The sequence below is a fragment of the Mus musculus genome, chromosome 17 (genome assembly GCF_000001635.26).
Source record: "Mus musculus strain C57BL/6J chromosome 17, GRCm38.p6 C57BL/6J".
NCBI lineage: Eukaryota > Metazoa > Chordata > Mammalia > Rodentia > Muridae > Mus > Mus musculus.
The window spans coordinates 45,679,490-45,700,424 of NC_000083.6; the positions used below are offsets into that span (position 1 = coordinate 45,679,490).

General features: G+C 50.3%; 2 protein-coding genes across 11 annotated transcripts in view; one reads left to right on the plus strand and one right to left on the minus strand.

Moving 5' to 3' along the window:
- Tmem63b (transmembrane protein 63b) overlaps positions 1-6,854 on the minus strand; it is a 26,172-nt gene extending 19,318 nt beyond the window's left edge. For 2 of the 7 annotated variants that reach the window (XR_001782067.2, XM_006524138.4), the window contains exons 1-2: positions 6,628-6,854; positions 43-225 (exon numbers count right to left, since the gene is read on the minus strand). Coding sequence is in view for 6 of the 7 variants with exons in the window: in XM_006524138.4 (XP_006524201.1) it covers positions 43-201 (159 nt within the window). In the remaining variant the exon portion in view is untranslated. Of the gene's footprint in view, positions 1-42; positions 226-1,098; positions 1,153-6,426 lie in introns of those variants that run through there. The other 5 variants (XM_006524139.2, XM_006524136.2, XM_030249734.1 and 2 more) reach the window with 4 other exon arrangements.
- Mrpl14 (mitochondrial ribosomal protein L14) lies at positions 6,233-19,006 on the plus strand. Of its 4 annotated transcripts, none has more exons than XM_006524843.3 (3): positions 6,233-6,305; positions 15,993-16,083; positions 18,559-19,006. In XM_006524843.3, exons 2-3 carry the CDS (start codon positions 16,013-16,015, stop codon positions 18,923-18,925), a joined length of 438 nt encoding a protein of 145 aa, XP_006524906.1. In that variant the 5' UTR covers positions 6,233-6,305; positions 15,993-16,012; the 3' UTR covers positions 18,926-19,006. The 4 variants fall into 4 exon arrangements, with proteins under 4 accessions (XP_006524906.1, NP_081008.1, XP_006524907.1 ...); NM_026732.3 differs by lacking the exon at positions 6,233-6,305 and adding an exon at positions 6,860-6,938; XM_006524844.4 differs by lacking the exon at positions 6,233-6,305 and adding an exon at positions 6,872-7,584.
- The last annotated feature ends 1,929 nt before the right edge of the window (positions 19,007-20,935 follow it).

The following is a 20,935-nucleotide window of genomic DNA, read 5'->3' on the forward strand; positions in this document are numbered from 1 at the left end:
GGCCCGGGTGTCAAGGGTGGGGGACAGTACAAGGTCACTCACAAGAAAGCACATGAAGTCCAGAGCCAGCACGGTGGGGACGCCCCCGAAGGGCAGGCCCTGCAGGACAGTGCTGCGGATCCGGGCACTGTAGCAGTAGTCCTTCGGGTTGCTGCTGTTGAGGGCCGCGGTGCCCAGTGTGGCCAGCAAGAACGGCAGCATGGCTGCTACTGCCGCATGATCCTCCTGGGCAAAGGGTAAGTCAGTCAGCTGGGCTCATCCCCTACCCACCCTGGCCTGGCAAGGTAGGTACAGGGAGGGTTGACCAGCTGCCTCAGTGGGTGGCATTGCTCATGAGAAATAGGAGCCTAGAGACACATGAGTGTGTCACATGGATTTACATCACGGCCCTCTGGCTATGACTCTACCCTAGGTTAGGGCAGCACACCCTGACCCTAACCCCAGCATCACCCCTATCTTAGAGAGAATCTCTTTTAAGCCCGAGAAATGAGGAGGGGTGGACACTGAAGAGAGGATTCAGCGGTTAAGAGCGCTGCCATTCTTCTAGAGGTCTTGGGTTGGGTTCCTAGCACCCACATGGAGGCTCACGGCCATCATAATTTCAGTTCCAGGGGATACAATGCCTTCTTCTGATCTCTGCAGGCACCAGGCATGCATGTGGTGCACACACGTACGTATGTATGTATGTATGCAGACAAAACACTCATACATATAAAGCAATGGGAATAGATTTTAAAATGATGGGTAGAGACCTGTCTCTATGCCAGAGAATAAGAGTCCAGAGCCAACATTGTGATCTTCTCAGAAGAAGCCCTAAATTCAATCTCTGTGACTATAATAAATGAAAGAAGAATTAAAGGGGGGGGGGTTACGTCTCTGCCTTTTGGCTAAGTTCAAGTGAAAAATATGAAGAGAGAACCAGAATGATCAAATGCGCTTAGAGTTTTTAATTCTGTTAACCTCCTCCACATAACCACCTTCTAAACAGATGTTCAGCATCAGGCTGCTCCTGTGTCCTCGGAGCAGAGCACTGCGCTGGAAGGCAGGTAAACTAACCAAATGTCAGAGTCTGTGTCACCACGCTGGCCCTTGCCATACCTGCTTCTCTCCATCACATTTCCAGCCCAGCTCTCCTCCCTTCTCTCCAACTAGCTGTATAGGGGGAAAACAGAGGGGTGTAAGGACTACAACTCCCAGAATGCCGTGCTTCTGTCAACGGAGCAGAGCAGGCTGGGAATGCTGTGCCCTCCAGCCAGCTTTTCCATTGGCAAAAGAGAGGGAAGAGTGGGCGAGGCCTCTAAAGGCCCCCAGCAACCACTGTACTACTGTCTTGCCCGGTGCCTGCCTGGTGCCCTGCCACAGCCTTTGTGCCCTGAGTGGATGAAGGGCAGGAGAGGAGGCAAGGGGAAGCCAGTTGGAGCCCTGGGCTCTGGAAGGGCTTGGGGACAAAGCTGAGCAGGGCTCTGGGGAGGTTCCCAGGCTGAAGAAGTGTGGCTGCAGCAGAGACAGCTACCACAGCAGCACATCTCCCCCCGGCCCTACTCTGGGGCCCCTGGGGGCCCCTTCTGCTGACAACATGGACAGTCTGCCTGGGGTAGGGCCCCTAGGGAAGAAAGGCAACCAGACAAAGAGAGAGAACAACAAATCTAGAAGAGATAACTAGCAGGTTGGAAGCAACTGTCTGTCCCTTAGCCCCTTAGGGTGACCTAGCACCTCTGGGGTCCCCTCCTCCCATTCAAACATCCAATCACTCAGGGCAGGAGCCAGGAGCGCGCTGTGAGGACGTGAGCATTGTTTATCTGTTTCTCTTGGTCCAAAGGAGTCTTTGCAAAGCCTGCTTCAGAGCAGAGCAGAGAATAACTCCCTGCATGTGTTATACAGGCTCCTTTTTCTGGCCCAAAGCTGCCTTTAAAAACACATGAGTTGAGCCGGGCAGTGGTGGCGCGTGCCTTTAATCCCAGCACTTGGGAGGCAGAGGCAGGCGGATTTCTGAGTTCAAGACCAGCCTGGTCTACAAAGTGAGTTCCAGGACAGCCAGGGCTACACAGAGAAACCCTGTCTCAAAAAAACCAAAAAAAAAAACAAAAAACAACAACAACAACAACAAAAAACCCACAAACCAACAAACCACATGAGTTTAATCACTGAAGCAAGTACTAGTTATCTAGTGTCCATTGTTTTAAGATGACAGCACTGGCTTCTCTTGAAGACAAGGATTCAATTCCCAGTGCCCACAGGGCAGCTAACAACTGTGAACTCCAGCTCCAGAACTGACACCCTCTTCTGGCCTCTGCTGGTATTGCACCCACATGGTACACAGACACGCACAGGCAGAACACTACTACACATAAAATAAATACTAAATCTTTTAAAACAAAAGAATAGCATACATGACCACATTTAATCCTCAAACATCCTGTCATTTGAAGATGTGAGTACTGGGCCCAGAAAGGCTAAGTACTTTCCCACAAGGTCTCACTGCCAATAAAATGATAGAAGCTGGAATTCAAACCTAAGTCAACTTCTACCTAAGCTGGGACCCTTCTCTGAACACAAAGGCACTTTGCTGATAGGCCTAGAACAGGTGAAGGTGTAGCCTGGCCTCACTCTTCCAATCTGTAACAAAGAAACACCAGGATGGCTCTCCCAGAGAGGTAACAAAGTATCCACAGTGGGGGGAGGGGGCACTGTCTCTGTCTCTCACCAAGGTCTCTTTATGTAGCCTAGGCTGATCTCCGACTTACCATCCTCTGCATATATGGATGTTTCATAAATAAAATGCTTATTATTTGTTCTTGGGCCATGAATACAAGAGCAGTCCAGTGCTGACATATGTTCAGATTTGTAAATATGGTCATATGTGGGTCTTGTCTGCACAGGATGCTAGATTACTACATGATAGTGTGCAGAACTAAAGGGACTTGTGGCCTCTGAATGGAGGAGTGTGTGTGTGTGTGTCTGTCTGTCTGTCTGTCTGTGTCTTGGTGTATAAATTAAGACACACAGATGCTGAGGCTCCAGGACTGATTAATATAGGTGTTTTAGGGAGGGAGACCCCAACTAGCCCTTCTCCCCTCCCCCTGCCCCCACCTTTTTTTTTTTAATTCTTTGAGACAAGGTCTCATATATTGCAGACTGGCTTTACTCTTGTTATGAAGCTGTGGATGACCTTAAATTTCTGTCTCTACTTCCCAAGTGCTGGAAATCCAACCTAGGGCTTCACGTATGCTAAGCATGTTATCAACCATGCTATATCTCCAGTCCTGACTTCTCTGAACTCCAGGAACTTCAGTGCCTATTCCCACCCCTTGTCCAAACTCCTTCGATGACATCCTCCTGTTCCCATCTTCCCTACTCTGAAGGAAGATGGGACACTCTGGGAGCTTCTACAAGATGTGGCTCTGTTACTGTGGGTGAGAGTTCCCCAGGATCGAACACACAGATCCTCCCCTGCACCCAAGGTGAGCAAGGCACACCCAGATCACCCATCCACAGGAAGGAAACAGGGACCTGAGAAGGGAGTGGAGCCAGGCAAGGTCACGGGGTAGGTAAGAGGTGGAGTTGGGCTGGTGGCTTTGCTGGTTGACTTCGATGACTTCAAGTTCTTTAACTGTAGGGGTGGGGTTGCTGGGTTGTGTCATTCAGGGCAGCTGCTTTCAAATCCAGCCTAGCACTGGGGAGCCGAAGGATAGAAGTAGCAGGTGAAGGTTCTCCCAACCTAGACATACCCAGCCAGCTGTGATCCCATTTCTCTATTTGGATAATGAAGTTTGTATTGTATAGGGATGGGGGGCGAATTTTAGCTTAACCAAATCAAGGTTGTCATTTCACTAATAAAAACTGTGTTATAGGTTAGAAGTTATTTTTTGTTTGTTTGTTTGTTTTCCTTGTAGAGTTTAGGGCTTCTTTAGGTTCTTACAAAGCCAGTGAATAAGAAATTAACTCTTAGTATGCCATCCGGGCATCGGTCCTCCAATCTATAACAAATACCAAAGGTTTTGCTTGGCTTTGGTGGAACTCAGAGAAAGGCAAAGGTATATCATTGTATCCATAGGTGGCTCCCTCCCCCATCTTTTTAGGATTTAGCGATATAGCCTCCTAGGCTTGATTCCAAGTCAAGACACAAATAAGTGTTCCACCACACCTGCCTGTCTTGCTTTTATTCTGTCCCCGGCATTACTCCATTAAGCACCTTGCAAATGTTGCTATTTGCCACCCCTCACAACCCCAACAGGCCACTGACACACAGAGAAGGCAAATAACTTGGGGAAGGTCACACAGCAGTCTGTGACAGATCCAGAGATGGGCGGAGGCATTTCGCTGCTCCTGCCAATAGGGCTCCTCCACTAGCAGGCTCGGAGGGCTGTCAGCACCAGCTCTGAGGAACGCCATGCCCTAAATCTACAGGTTTGCCTTTCGTCTTGCATGGAGCTGATTCCTAACTCAAGTGTGGGGTTTGTGGGTTCAAGTTCTAAGGCAGGGGAAGAGGACCAAGAGACCTAAGATGAAGCACACTTGGCTTTTATTCTGGACAGGGTACTTAACCAGCTCAGGGTCTTCACCTATAAAATAGAGACAACTCAACCCTGCGGCTGCTTGAAAGATTTAATAAAATTAAAAACAAAACAAAACAACACAACACAAACCGCCAAAACTCTATTTCACAGCGCTTAAAACAAGCAAGCGAGCAAACAAACAAACACAAACCACCATAAGAAAGGCCCAGCTGTTGAAGGCAAGCATGCACCTGGAAGAAGGAGGCAGGAAGATTAGGAGTTCAAGGCCAATTGGGCTAAATGACATCCCAATCTCAAACAACATAAAACACAAAAACCGCTGTTATTAATAAGGTATAGACCCCAAGAGGTTGCTTTAGTGGAGGAAGGCTGGCTAAGACCAAAATAAAGCATGAAAGGAATAGAACCCCTCAGTGGAGGAGGAGGGGGAGCTCCCTCAATATTAGGGACTCTGTCACCAAGTCCCAGAATATACCCCCATCCACCTGCAGTAGGTGGGGTGGGACTCCAGAGGAAACTGATAGGTCAGGAAGTTCAGAGATGTGAACCCATTATAATCGATCAACTGTCAGGCAGAGTGCCAGGCTATTTACCTGCATTAAACTATTGGATCCCAAAGATGCGCCTCGGAAGGAGGTGGTAGTAACTAATCACACTTTTAGATAGACACGGAGGTTCAGATAGGTTAAGTAACTTGCCAAGGTCGCACAGCTCAAAGAACAGCGGAGCTGGGATTTGAACCGGGTTTTCTGTTACTCTGCTGTACTTGGAAGGAATTTGTACCGATGCCAAAAAGGGGTTCTTCGCGACTTATCACCCATCTTCTGCCTCAAAACATCCCCACCCACCTACTCGCTCACTCCCTGGCCAAGACTTCAACAGCAGGCCCCAGCATGTGCTACCTGGTACATGCCAGGACGTAGACCCTCTGGTACCCGGGAGGACAAAGGTGCTGGCAGCATACCCACCACCTGAGCCTGGCAGCCACTCCCCTTCCCCTTCTCTCTTATATCTGGAAGGCAGAGGGCTGTGGTCCCCTCTTCAGGAGGCGTTGGGTACAATCTCATTCACCCGACTACTGCAGACCGGGAGGAGGTTCAGGGTCAGGGAGTGGTACTCGGTAGAGAGCAGAGCCCCAAGCCCCTCTGAGCAACCGGCCGCCAGACTTCCGATCAGGGGACCAAGGCGGGTGGCAGCACAAAGCTCCAAGGGCAGCCAGCCCCTCTGACCTCTCTTCCCCACTTCCCGGGCATCCTTGCTTTTTCTGAGCAACACAACGACAAGCTTTGGGACAGTCCGCACCAGGCGGTCAAGACGGCCGGGAGGGACAAAGCGCGCCCCCTCCCCCTCAATAGGGCCTTTGCCTACTCCGGATTCGCGTCTGAATCTTCTCCCCACCGCACCCTCCAACGCAGGCCCGGGCGGCTCATGAATGAACTGCTCTGTGTGGGGCGCAGGAGAGGACATGCTCCCCGGGCCGGCCGCCCTCTCCAGCCCGCAGATCAGTCCCCACCAGGGTTGGGGCAGCTACTCGTCTGGTGCTAACACCTCGAGCCCTGCCCTTTGCCCAAGCATGAACCCCTTGCTTGAGGCCGGCTTCGTCCCCAGCAACAAGAAAAAGAATTAAAAAAAAAAAAAAAGAGAGAGACCGAGGGCATTGGACTTGGCGACCCTAGAATGCAAAACTCGGGGGCGGAGGCGGGTGGTTCCCTTCAGCGGCGCCGGCGGCTGGGGAGCAGCTGGGACCGGAGGAGGGCCGCGCAGGGGCCGCACACCTGGACGGAGCAGGTGGAACTAGAGTGGCACTCGAGGGCCGGGACGCAGGGGTCCCACGCCTTGGAATATTCCTGAGGGGCGGGGGTAGAGGACGGCGCACATCTGGAGCCCCGACAGGGGTGGGAGGACTCACATCTGGCAGGGACGGTGCGGGTTTGGGGACAAAGCGTGCCTCCGTTGGGTCCCGTGGGGCCCGGGCACCTCTGGGTCCCGCAGGAGGTGGAAGGGAGGGGACGCGCAGCTGAGTCCGGGTGCTTTTTTTTTCCTTCCTTGGGGTGGTGGTGAGATCCTATGAGCCAAGTAAGGGGTGCTGGGGAGGGGTCCGCGTACTCACCCCTAGGCGCAGACTCGGCTCCGACTCGGGAGCCCCGGCTCCGGGCGGGGCGGGGCTGGGGAGGGGGAGGGGGAGTCGCCGGGCGGCTAGAGCTCTGGGCTCCTGCGGCGGCCGCGGCAGCGCGTGGGGGAGGGGGAGCAGAAGGAGGGAGGGAGGGCCGGGGAGGGGCTCCCGCAGGACCCGCCCCCACGCCGCACACGTAGAAAGTGCGCGCGCACTCACGGAGAACCCCTGGCGCGCAGGCGCAGCGTGCGGGGCGGGGCCTTGCCAAGCGGGGGTCCGTGGCGGGAGATTCCCAGGCTGTTAACGCGGTACGGTGGGGGCTCAGGGGAACACCTCGCACCCCTCGCGCTGCTTTTCCCGGTTTCTTCTCTGCAATAAGGGAGGCGCTGTCGGGGAGGGGTGAGGACAGGCCTTACTGGAAACCCAGTGTCAAGTGAGAAGGGTGCTCACTCTTCGCGAGGCCTCAGATCTGGACCCTCTCGCTGCCTTTTTGCCAAAGGCTTCGGGGTCCGCGCCTCCCACGCGCCCCCGATGCGCCCACCTGCTTATCCAGTTCGGGATGTAGAGCCTCGGGGAATGGGGGCTGAGATCTTGCCTGGGTTAAGTGGCTAGGCCGGTTGCTTTGACGCGTCTCCCGCAGTTTTATCTGCTTCTCTCTCTTGCTGGGCCTGGAGATGAGTTTGCTAGAAACTTCTGTGGTGTAAAGAGGGAGTCTTTGCTTTTGCTTCTGTCAGGCTGAATGACTCCTTTTGCACCGGGGATTCCCTGTATTCTCAGTTCACCAAAGACCTCTCCTAGTGGGGGGGTGGGGTTAAGACTTGAGAGTTGGAGAGGTGGAACGCCCCTTTTCTGTATGTCACCACACATCTCGAATACAAAGACACGACAGATACCACCTGTTAAATTTCGAGGTCTTAAAGGGGACAGAAGAAATACTGCTTCCCGCTGTACGCAGTAAGTGAGCTTTACACGCTGAGACTTAGATGAGGAACTGTGTAGCGGTCACAAGAGGCGAGACGGGATCACCTTGGATTACTTGGGAAATGGTGGCACCCAGGGAGGGTCTTGCATCACGACTGGACACTACCATCCTGGTCACTGTGTTTGCTGTATGTGGCTATTCAGCTGCTCGTTTTGTAGCTGGGGGTTTGCAGCTCTAAGATTTGGTCTGTTGAAGTGTCTTTCAGACACTCCCATGAGTGGCTTGGAAATCAGTTTAGTAGATCATGGCCATCGTGTGTGTGTGTGTGTGTGTGTGTGTGTGTGTGTGTGTGTTGCGCCTACAGTAGGTATTCTGTCTTGGGACACAAGGGCATGGGGGTGTATTAGGTGTCTTCTACTGTTTCTGTGTGTTGTAGAAAAGTTTGGGAAAGTATTGATCTCTTGTATACCTCTCGCTTTCCTTAGCTTGAGTTTTTAGTCAGTTAAATCCTCTGAAGATGCAGTTGATAGTACTAGTAATGAGCACATTGGAATTGGCCATCAGTGGGGTTTGCCCGTAATCCTAGATGTAGGTAGCCGTTAAGGATGTCAAGGCCATCCTTAGCTGCTTTGGGTGTGTAAGGCCAGCTTGAGATTGCCTGACACCAAGTCTCAACAAATCAAACCAAACATACAAATTCCCCAACTTTGAGGATTTTGGTGGTGGTAAGGGAAAGAAGATGGAGCTGCGTCTGCCGCTGTAGACTGCCTGGGGCTGTCACTGAGAAGCTGTATTGAGGAAACAGGTTTTGATGGGGCTGGTGGTAATGGTGGCACACCTGTGGTGGCACAAAGCCCTCCAAAACCAAGATTAAGGACTTTTGCATCATCCAGGATTCTGGACATCTAACTGCGGCATATATCCTATAACAGCGTGCTACTTGAGAAACGGGTTCAGGAGCTCAGAGGCTCAGACTCCCACTTTATTATTTTTTTTAGAATAGTAGAATTCCAGAAACATCTTCCAGTGATCTCCAGAAGCCCCCAAATCAGCTTACCAGGCCCCCCATCTTCTATTATCAGTGCTGATGTGCTGTTTGGCCTCAAAGTGAATTTTATTGTTCCAGGAGTGTGGTTCATGCTAGTTTTCTATCAATACACACCTAAATTAATAAAATTATGTACAAAGTTCCACAGGAAAGACACATCCAAGAAGCCCTATGGGTAAAATGGATAACCTGTTTTATATTTAAAAATTATATAGAAGATCCTTTTTCACTTAAAAACTACATTTATTTATTTATTTGATTTTTCTATGTGTTGTGTTTTGTTTGTTTGTTTGTTTTTTGTTTTCTGAGACAGGGTTTCTCTGTGTACCCCTGGCTGTGCTGGAACTCACTCTGTAAACCAAATTGGCCTCAAACTCAGAGATTCACCTGCCTCTGCCTCCCAAGTGCTGGGATTAACGCAAAAGTCCTTTAAAGATTGTCTTGATCTGCTCCTCTGTTGTGGACAGTGATGTCCACTGTCTCATGTAGTCGCCCAAATGTATTTTCCCACTGTTTATATTACTTGGTTCTATGGGAGCTTGGGAAGGCCTCAAGAAGTCTGTATTTTTAGGTTTGTCTGTTCATGTGAGACCCAAGGTCCTTCTGCTTCTGCCTCCAAAGTGCTGGGATTAAATGTGTGCACCACCCCACCCTACTTCAGTTTATCTGGTATAATTTTATAGGTATGCTGACAATTATAGTCAGTGTTCAAGAAAGGACTGTGATTCAGGGCTCACAGTGTTGTTCTGGGTCACAAAATGTGCGGGCCCAGAGGAGGTGTCAGTCGGGAAATAGGGAAGGAGTTCCCCATCAAAACACTCTTTAAAATGGTGTATGTCCTCAGAAGGTCAGGAAACACTTTCCTGTGTCTCTTCTAAGCTGAGAGAAGACTTGGAGGATTGTGTGATTTTCTAGGGAGGAGGGCGAGCCTTGCGATGGAGGAGTGAGACCACTCTTCCTGCCTGAGCACGGGAAACCAGCTGTTTTACTCTGCAAACCAGAGGATTCCCCGACCGACCCGAGTGGTCTCTCCCCTAAACGAAGCTAAAGCACTTTGGTAACAAAGTGGCTTTACTCTTCCCGATGACCCCTGTTTGTCCACGATTCGCTGAGACCTGGAGAAGTGATTTAAAGGTCACAGACTTCTCATAGAGGAGAGGCTGGCCCTGAGCGATGAGTCCTGCCAGTAGCATTTCCTCTTCGGTTCTGACCTTGCTGTCCTGCATTCCTCAGCCTACCTGACATCTTATTCCTGGATCCTTGCCACTGCCGTCGTTAAGTTAAACATAAGATAAAAACAACTGTACACCAAGTTGAGAAAAGTTCAGTGGCAGCTGAGGTAGAAACTGATCTTCATGTTGGTAAAGGGAGCTCACCTCAGGCAGGTGAGGCAAATCGGCCTCTGCTTTGCCTTGGGCTGTGCTGGGTGTGGTATTATTATTATTATTATTATTATTATTGACGGGGTCTTACTATGTAAGCCTGGCTAGCCTGGAATTCGATATGTAGATCAGGCCGGTCTTGAACTCACATAGAGCCACTTGCCTCTGCCTCCCAAATGCTGTTATTATAGAATGACCCACCACACCAGCCTTGGTTGGTTTGCTGTTTGTTTTCTTTCTTTCTTTCTTTCTTTCTTTCTTTCTTTCTTTCTTTCTTTCTTTCTTCCTTCCTTCCTTCCTTCCTTTCTTTCTTTCTTTCTTTCTTTCTTTCTTTCTTTCTTTCTTTCTTTCTTTCTTTCTTTTTATCGAGACAGGGTTTCTCTGTATAGCCCTGGCTGTCCTGGAACTCACTTTGTAGACCAGGCTGGCCTTGAACTCAGAAATCTGCCTGCCTCTGCCTCCCAAGTGCTGGGATTAAAGGCGTGCGCCACCACACCGGGCCTTGCTGTTTGTTTTCTTTACTTTTTGACAGTCCCAGGCTGCTTTGAACTTGTACTTGGTTTTGGTGGAGTTTTTAGTGGGTAGAACTGCCTTTGAACCATAGCCCTGCCCTACAGAGTATACTGGAGTAGGAGCAAGTTTGACTCGGTTGCCTTATAGCCTTGGTGGAGTGACAAGCAGTAGTACCATTTCGGATTTCATTTCTACACCTGCAAAATGATGCAAGTCCTGGCTGGGCCAGCCTCCTTCAGGCAAGTGCCTGGTCTTTGTTTTTCTGTTTCCAATGGCTCCAAAGGAATGAAATCATCAAAGACAGTGCTCTGGCGAGGATACTTTGAGAATTGCAACATGTTGTGTGAGATTAAACTATATACACAAAATAAACTGAAAGAGAATGAGGGAGGGGGGAACAATAACAAGTGTTTAAGCAACCAATAGGCGTATTTGTTGGGTCAAAATGAAGGGAAGGGTTCATGTGGGAGGATGGTGGTCTTCAAAGTGGCCAGGCCTTTGCTTTTTGCTGTTAATTTGATGTATTTGTTTGATTTTGGAGACAGAGTCTCACTCTGTAAGATGAAGCTGGTTTAGAATTCCCAGGCTAAAGGTGACTCTCCTCTGCATCCTTGCTCCAGAGTGCGGGCGTAGACGGTGTGTGCCCAGCCGACCTGGCTTGGAAACAATGTATAGGTCTTTGATGCTCCTTGTACTGCTGAATTGTGTAGCGAGACACTTTGCTGGTTACTTTGTAACTGAAATTCAAAACCCGAGTGATACCTGCAAAAGATGGCTCAGCTAGGCAGCAACAGTCTTAGCAACATTCTTACACACAAGTGTGAGAACCTGAGTCTGCTCCCCAGAACCAGTAAAGGTGGAAGGAGAGCTCTGACTCCACAGTTGCCCTCTACATGACGTACACACAATAATAAATAAATAAATATCCTCAGGTAACGGTGCTCTCCCCCCGCCCCCTCCCAAAGCATAGCAAGCATAGGTGCTTCCTTGATTGTTCTTCTAGCCGTAGGTATGAAAAGTAGCAAAAATCCACTGGACCTAACAAAAAAGAACCCTCTAAAGTAGTGGTTCTCAACTTTCCTAATGCTGTGACCCTCATATTGTGGTGATCCCCCCCAACCATAAAATTATTTTTATTGCTACTTCATAACTGTAGTTTTGCTACTGTTATGAATTGTAATGTAAATATCTGTGTCTTCTCATGGTCTTAGGCAACCCTATGAAAAAAATTGTTTGGCCCCAGAGAGGTCATGACCCATAGGTTGAAAACTACTTCTCTAAGACATCAGAGATGTCTTAGAGATGCATGAAAATGTCAAGCCAGGCATGGTGGTTCACGCCTTTAATACCAACACTCAGGAGACAGAAGCAGGGGGATCTCTGAGTTCGAGGCCAGCCTTGTCTACAGAGCAGGTTCCTGGACAGTCAAGGCTACACAGAGAAACCCTGTCTTGAAAAAAAACAAACGAGAGAGAAAGAAGTCAAGACAAACACACATGGACACTCTGGGCTCTGTTTGACAGTCCCTTAGCTGTAGCCATGTGTCAATAGCTGCTCTCTACCCTAGAGCACTAACAAAGCAGGGCAGGTAGTGGTCTCTGCCCCATGGAGCGTGCATCCCAGTGGGATAGGTATGGATGAGCCTAGTGCACACCTCGCACTGTGAAATCCCTGTGTTTCTGCTGCATAATGGAATTTAACCAAGATGGGAAAGGGGCATGCTTCTCATGGATGAGGTCATCTCTACCCTGCCCTTTGAGTCACACTCTGAAATGGGAAGAGAATACTCCGAGTTGACCAGGAAGTCACAGGAAAGGCCACCTCCGCACTGGAATCTTCCCAGTAACCTGGCTCTGTCTAAATGACTGTCATAGAAGAAATAGTGAGGACCATCTGGGCAAACAAGGCTTAGAGAGACAGCATTCTGTGTGCCAGAGTATTCCAAGCCTCAGAGCCTGTCTACAGGATGAACTCTTGCTAGCAGAGAACACAAAGGCCTGTTAAGAGTTTCTCTGACGTCCCTTGCTGTCCCATAGCACACCCCTCCCCATCCGAAGCGGTTATTTAGTGATGGGAAGTGTTCACACTACACTGGGTCATACTTCCAGGGCCTTACAGACAAAGCACTAGCACCATCTTGGCTCCAGGGGACCCTTAGAGGGGTTGGTTCCCTATGAAGTCCCTGTGTCTCATCAGTGTGTGTGGGGGCACCTAACTTATTTACTGCTCTCCTACTGTTTTTTCGGGACCTGAGCTATTTTCCCAGTGTGGGAGAAGCAGGAGAGTGTCTGCGACTGTGCCTTCAGGTCACAGCAGTGCATACTGTTGTCTCTTCACTGCTAAGTCTGCTGCGGTTGAGGTCAGAGGTCACACTCAGTACCAGATACCTTAGAAACTGAAAGTGATCATGGACTTTTTTCCTTAGAAACTTGAAGCTGAGCAGTGGTGACACACACCTTTAATCCCAGTGCTCGGAGGCAGAGACAGGCCGGCCTGATCTCTGTGAGTTCTAGGATAGCCAGGGCTACATAGAGAAACCCTGTCACACACAAAAAGTTGAAGACTTCTCTGTAGGAATGGCCCCTGTGCTCAAGAGTGGGCACAAAGTTCTGCCTTTCTAGTACCTTGGCCATTTGAGGTGTCCTACGTTTCTGAATTTGGGGTAGTAAGTTGCAAGGAGTCTAAGAGCCCAGTGCAGAGGTGAAGTTCCTGTGACCCCAGGATCAATAATGTGGCCTACGTTCGATTCATCTTGAATTGCCAGGGAGTCGCTTTCGTCTGGGAGTGGGCCTGAGGGCTTGCTGGCATTGGAGGGCACCGCTTGGTTGGGGTTTGAGGCACAACCTGGCTGCCCATCAGAGATGTGGTGGGTTGTACCCTCTTTTAGTTCTACATAGAGCATGAGTCCTTTTGCTCCCTGTACCACAGATTATCTTTAGATCCTAGATGGGGGCTGGGAAGTCGCTGAGTGCTCTCCAGACACAGTCAAGGTACTGGGTGGATTCCCAGCACAGTACACAGCTGAGCCTTAGGTCAGACTGAAAGGGGGCCTCCTCACCTGGTATTTCAAGCCCTTCAGCAGGCAGTGAGGCGCCTATGATCCAAGTGAACTTGTAATGTCAGTGTTGTTTTGGTTTTTGAGGTCTATCTGTGGTCTCTTGGCTGTCCTGGAACTTGATATGTACACCAGGCCGGCCTCAAACTCTGCCTGGGCTTCCTGAGTACTGGGGTCGTGTGCCACACCTGGAAAATGTCAGTGTTCTTGATGGAACTAGAGTTTGTTAAGAGTTGTAGAGAAATAATATTTACGGCTGCCATGTTTACTTTCGCTTGAGTAAGTGTGGCGACGGTTCAGGAAGCCGGTTACTGTGGTTCAAATTGTCACCCACCCCTGTGTCACCTTGGTCAACTTATCCTCTGGTGGCTGTGGGGGGGGGGGAGAGGTCAGTAATGGTATGCACTGCACAGTAGTGTTTGTGAGTTAAATGAGATGCCAGTGCACAGCATTTAGCCTAGTATGTGGCGTGATATAACTGCCTCAGCAAAGGTTCAAAAAGCAGAGAGACCCGACAATTCAAAGCCTGGGGGTGCAGAGGTCCTAAGGCTCATTGTGGGGCTCTATGGAGATCACTAAAAGTCTCTGTACCTCAGTTTCCTCTTCTATGAAATGAGAAGGGAAGAAGAGAGCTGATAGGTATGCAGTGGGTGAGCAGCCTGGGCTGCGTCCTCTGCGTCGCTCATGCCTGCGATCACAGCTAGAGGACTTGCACAGGTCCTTAGTCAAGCTGGGCTCATCTGTCCAGCGCTCCGATTGCCCGGGTTGGCTGCTGTATTCGTCGGGTTGTTTTCTGATTGTAGAGTAGCACAGCACTTCACGGGTGTTCCGAGGAGAACACTGAGGTGCTGGGATGTGCGGAGGCACCAAGTGACTGGCGTTTGTGGAATGTTCCCATATGGAAGTGAGTGGTGAATTCTCCCGCCACCTTTATTAAATAGTCTTATCTGTGGCGCCTTGAAGCCTCACTAAGCAAAGCTGTGTGCAAATACTCCAGTGCACAGACATGGCTCTGCAGGGCTCTCCAGTGGTGCCCACTGCAGCTAGGCGCCTGGATGGAAGAGCTGGCCTGCTGGCAGCTGGGATCCCCGCCTGGGTGGTATCCCTCACCATGCTTCATGCCCTGCAGGACCTTTCAGCGCGTGCGTGTGTGTGTGTGTGTGTGTGTGTGTGTGTGTGTATAGTGTAAGCTTGTGCTAGAAAGCAACAGAGCCAAGTTCCTTGAGCTGGACTCCTGACTCGTAGATGCTATAGCTGTCTTTCCTGTCTGTGGATGTTTTTCCATGCTGTGGGGGAGACTCACCCAAATATAGACTTTGGTCAGTGCCTTGGCAAGGGTGGCTTTGGCCCTACTTTGCCGACCTTGGGCTCTACAGGTGTCCTGGCATTCGTATTTGGGGGAAGGGTGATACGTGACAGGCAGCTTAGGAAGCAGCTCAGATCGGCAACATTTTCACCCCACTTCAGCACTAGGGGCTGAACCCAGGGTGTGTGCTAGCACCCTACCACTGAGCTATATTCCCAACCCTTTAAGAAATGATTTTTGTTTTATGCACACTAGTGTTTACCTACATATGTACCTGGTGCCAAGGAGGCCAGAAGGTCCTCTGCAAGGACAGCTAGTGCCCTTACCACTGAGCCATCTCTCCAGCTCCATGTTCTGTTTTGTCTTTACTAATTTCTTTGAGTCAGGGTCTCATGTAGCCCAGGCTGGCCTGGAACTCACCGGGTCTTGAGCTCTTCACTCTCCAGCTTCGGCCTTTTACAAGCTAGGATTCCGGGTATGGGCCACCATCGCTGGTTTAATAGTTTTTTTTTTTTTTTTTTTTTTTTTGAGACAGGGTTTCTCTGTGTAGCCCTGGCTGTCCTGAAACTCACTCTGTAGACCAGGCTGGCCTCAAACTCAGAGATTCGCCTGCCTCTGGCTCCCTGGTGCTAGGATTAAAGGCCTGCACCACCACCGCCCCGGCGGTTTAATAGTTTTTAATACATGAGCTCACTCTCTAGTCCGGCCAGGTGTGGAATGTGGATCCTCCAACTCAGAATAGTTGGGATTACAGACCTGTGCCTCCAGGCTTGGCTAATCTGCTTTCTTCCTGGGTGCTGAACTGGTACACTTTCAGAAGGCGCCGGGGTCAAGAAGGGAAATGGCATTCAATTTTGTGGCCCTCTCGGGAAGTTGTGGCTAACTTGGTTATGCTGATGGCCCCGTGTTTTCTGCTGCCTGGGGAAGGTGAGGGCGGTGGGCGTTCTCTATGCTGGTCTGTTGCAGCTGACCTGCGGGGAGTGTGACTCAGCAGAACTGGGAGCTGGAGTTCTGTCTAATCATCCGTGTATCTTTCAAACACCAAGATTCCGAGTTAGTGACTAATGAGCCTGTGCTACAGTGTCTTCTCCCACACAGGCCCCCAGAGAAAACAGCCTCTGTCCCCTTTCCTGCAGGTTTGCCGTCTTGGGATCCCATGGCCGCCCTTACTGGGCTTTGGGGCTCTTTTGCCCATGTCAGCAGAGCATTCAGCCAGCGCTGCTTCAGGTAAGTAATAAGTAACATCTTGTTCTTAAGAAGTGTCCCCCGGTAAGCCTGCCTCTCTGGCCGGATCCTGTGGTGACTAGGATGGAAGAGGGAACTCAGAGAGCTGGTGGGGTTAGCATGGGGAATGGATTCGGGCAGATGGGAGGAGAGAGTGGCCTGTGTGGAAGCTGTTCGTTTCCAGTCCCTGCCAGTTCCTTAGAGAGCTGCTCGGAGCCTGTCACTACTGCTGTGTGTGTGTGTGTGTGTGTGTGCGTGCGTGCGTGCGTGCGTGCGTGTGTGTGTGTGTGTGTGTGTGTGTGTGTGTGTTTGGGCATGCATGTGTCCTGGTACACACATGGAAGTCAGAGGACAACTTGCAGAAGTTGGTTCTCGCCACAGTGTGATAAGGCTCAGGTTTTTGGGCTTGGTGCCAAACTTTTTTAAGAATGAATTTATGGGCTGGAGAGATGGCTCAGTGGTTAAGAGCACCGACTGCTCTTCTGAAGGTCCAGAATTCAAATCCCAGCAACCACATGGTGGCTCACAACCATCCGTAACAAGATCTGATGCCCTTTTCTGGAGTGTCTGAAGACAGCTACAGTGTGCTTACATATAATAAATAAATAAAATCTTAAAAAAAAAACAACTCTAAAAAAAAAAGAATGAATTTTTTTTTCATGACAGTGGACTGAAATCCCTGGTTTCCAACCCTCGTCTTACATTTTTATTTTTATTTTTGTTGTCTTCGTTTGCTTTTCTATACAATAGAGTTTTACTGTACAGCTATAGCAAGCCTAGACATTTCCATGTAGACCAGGCTAGCCTCGTCCCACTTCTGCTTCTTGAGCACTGGGATTACAGGCACATGCTATCAGCCGTCTGTGTTACTTGTAATGTTGAGACAAGATCTCACCAAGTTTCCCAAGCTGACTTTGATCTCACCCTGGAGCCCACATGACCCAGGAACCTGCCATCTTCCTGCCTCAGCCTTCCACGTAGCCAGGATTGCATTCTTGGACCACGAAGCCCAGCAAATTTAACCTTTAATGACGACATTGCATGGTTGTTGTCGGTCTGTGCTTCCTTACCCAGGCAAGGTGGCCCCACCCCAGCCTCAGTGCCCTCCCTTTGAGACCCCGTTTACCCTTTCTTAACTTCATCCTGCAGAGATGAGTGAAAATTGCTTCTCGTGGAGAAGAGTTCTCAAGGCAGGCCTCCTCAGAAACAAACTTATTCTAAGAAGTGATAGGCGTGGGGAAAGCGGCTCAGCTGTGATGATGGCGGCCACCAGGCCTGGTGACCTGACTGAGATCCATCCTTAATGGTGGAGGGACATTACCAGCGCCTGTCCGATGTCCTCTTACCGGCACATGCATGTGTCTGAGTAGAGCCGATAGGGAGGAAGGTGAGGATACCTTGAAGGGAAGTGGGTCCAGCCTGCCCAGGCCCCCAGGGCGTTCTTGGAAAAGCTGCAGGACTGGAGTGGCTGGCAGAGCGGGGCAGGAGGTCAGTTGGGACCTCCTGAGTTTGCGGTGTGAGGAGCACGGGTTGAAGAGAGCTATGCAGTGGAAAGTCAAGGCTCAACAAAGCAGAGGCATGGCCTGGAGGTGGAGCCGCTAGCAGGAAGCCATGGGGATAGGCATGCTGGGAAGAGGGAGGCCCTGGGACCGTGCTAGAGAACATCACTCCACTGGGCGGTGGAATTCCCATGGTGGCAAGACTGGATCTGCTCCTGATACTTTTCTGTTTCGGAAGAGGAACGGGTTTGGAGGGTGGTGGTGCCACAAGATGTACTCCCATTCCCCATGTTTGGAGGCTAAGGGAGGAGGTTTGCTCGGTCTCAGGAGTTTGGCAAGGTAGAAGACCCATCTCAAAAAAGCAAACGAAGAAGCCCCTTTGCTAGTGTTAAAAGTTGTTATCTTGACAGTTTCTAGTCTCTGCCATGTTGTGTCAGGGCTCCCTCAGAATAGTGTCTCCAGGTTCCCAGACTCTGAGAACGGGGAAGCAGGACCTGGAGGAGCAGGTTCTGCAGGATGGGGGGGGGGGGGGGGAGGCAGCCTGTGGAGCCGCCTTTAGCCCTCAACTTTCAGAAAGCAAAGGCTGGAGATGAAGTATGCCATCAAGTTTCCTGTCACAGAAAGACTGGAGTCTTGATACCAATAGAAGCTCTTGGTTTTCTGAGAGAGTAACACAGATTGGCCTCAAGCCTGTGATCCTCCTGCCTCAGCCTCTCACGTGCTAGGATTACAGGTATTTGTCAGCAAACCATCTTAGAAGCTCTCCATTATAAGGAAGTGGGTAGTTAGACTTCACAACCCCTGACTTTTTGTTTTGGCTCCTGGGTCACTCTGCTCAGTGTGTACATGTATGTATGTGCATGTATGTATATGTATGTATATGCATGTATGAATATGCATGTAGCCGACATGCACCTTCCTGCCCTCTCCGGGGCCCAGAGAGATCTCTGTCACAGACTTATTTTTTCTCTCCCATCAGCACCTCTGGGAGCCTCAGTGCCGTCCAGAAGATGACTCGGGTCCGAGTAGTGGACAACAGCGCCCTGGGCAGCACCCCATACCATCGGCCACCCCGGTGCATCCACGTCTATAACAAGAGTGGGGTGGGCAAGGTGGGCGACCAGATCCTGCTGGCCATCAGGGGGCAGAAGAAGAAAGCACTCATCGTGGGACACCGCATGCCCGGCTCCCGAATGACCCCAAAGTTTGACTCCAACAACGTGGTCCTCATTGAGGACAATGGCAACCCTGTGGGGACTCGAATTAAAATACCTATCCCGACCAGCCTTCGCAGAAGGGAAGGAGAGTATTCCAAGGTCCTGGCCATCGCTCAGAACTTTGTGTGAGCAGAGCGGCTCTGGGCTCCTGCCACACTGGTGACAGTGTCGTGGAGCAGAATAAATGTTTTAATGTATGTTTTCTTCCTATACTGTCTGAGCTGTGATCGTGAGGTGGGTGACTAAAGCAGTTGAATGCTGGCGTCCTTCCCAGACTCCAGGCATGGCCTGGGCTTCTCATGTATCTGACAGCCTTGGGCCTGTGCGGTGACTGGACAACTTTTTCTCCTTACTTGTTGATCTCCCTTGTTTCTTTAATAGAATCTCATCAACTCACAAAGCCATTTGTTGAAGATACTATGAGGTTAGAGAGATGGCTTGGTGGTTAAGAACAATGGCTGCTCTTTTGAAAGACCAGGTTCCATTCCCTGTACCCATCTGGTGGCTCACAACCTTCTGTAACAGCAGTTCTGATGGGTCGATGCTCCCTTCTGGCCTCTGTGGATACTGCCTGCATGTGCTGCACAGATACATGCTGGCAGAGCATGCCTACACACGAAATGAAAGATATATATATATATATATATATATATATATATATATATATAAATTAAGAGCGGCTTGTGAGGGTGGTGGACACAGGCTGTAGGTTCAGGCTGCCTGGGTGTGAGTCACAGCATCTCCTTTAACACCTTAGGACATTGGGCAAGTTGGTTTATCTTTCTGAGCCTCGGTATCTCCACATGATATATGATGATGATGAAGAACATTTGGTGCCACTGATACAAAGATTAAAAGAGCCAGTGCCTGTGAAGCCAAAGCAGGCCCTGGCCGCAGGAATGGCTCAGGATTGGCTGTTTCTTGTATTGTGACTGTGCACGTGCCTGCTCCAGGAGAGCAAAGGTGAGAGGAAGCAGGTGTGGCACTTAGTGTTACAAAGGAGCCCAATAAATTCCTCCAACAAGGGCTTATAATGAAGGCTTAGACCTGCAGGTTAGTGCTGTCCCAAAGAAAGGGTCCCCTCAGCTGCAGTCTAAATAGGCCATGTGACAGAAGCCCAAATGAGGATCACTTAAGGGGCTGGGTGCAGTGTGAACTGGGAAGGGACAAGAGGGAGCCTTCTGACCACTGGGAGTGTGTTGTTAGACTTAGCAGTTGCATGAGTATTTATATCTGTGAATAATTAATGAACTGTGCACTCATGTCCCTTTAAAGGAGTGGGAATTTGCTAGGGAGAACAGAGCATGTGTGTATAGGCCTGGAGTCAGTACCAGGACCTTTAACCTGTGAGCCTTTGGGACCACTTGAGATCCTGCTACACCAAGTCAGGAGGGGAGTTGACCTCCATTTACTCCTGGCTGCAAGGCCCAGGGAAGGAGGCTTATCTTACCCAAAGGCATTAGGATGCAGGTGATGGGTACTTAGGGAAGAGGAGGGGAGGTGGGTTGGCTTTAACTTGAGGGTTTGAAGAGGACAGACTGCAGTACTGCAAGATGCCACCACGGACTTGGCACACTCAGACGGCAGTGCTTGAAGAAATGGGATTGGCAGGAGGCTAATATGGAGGAGGCCAAAGAGGAGTCTGGGGTTCCTGGACTCAGCCATGCAGAACTTGGGAGCTTGGGGTGCTCTTGGCCTGAGGACCTGAGAGAAAGGGTGGTAGGTGGGTAAGTAGCTGCTGTTCCTCTGAGGCGCTAGACAGGTCGTTGTATATAGTATTAAGTTAGAGCAGCAGTGTGCTGTGGAGAGACCCAGGTATGTGCATATTCTTAGTGCTTCTCACAGTCCTTGGGTACTTTAAGTACTGGTCCCATTGCCACTGAGAACAGTTTCAGAGGCTATGTGGGAAACCTGGGTCTCAGGCCAGGTTTCTGTCTTTCTCCCTAGCATCCCCATCTGTCATTTTACTGTTACTGGAGCCTCTTTCTTGACTCCTATCAGCTGTGATCCTACAGGCTGCCATTTTGATTATCCAGGCCTCAGGGCAGACCTTGGAGGGCGGAGGTGGGAGCTACCAGCCTGAATACTAGGAGGTGGAGACTTAGCTTATGTCTTCAGTGCACGCGGGTCCAGCTCCCA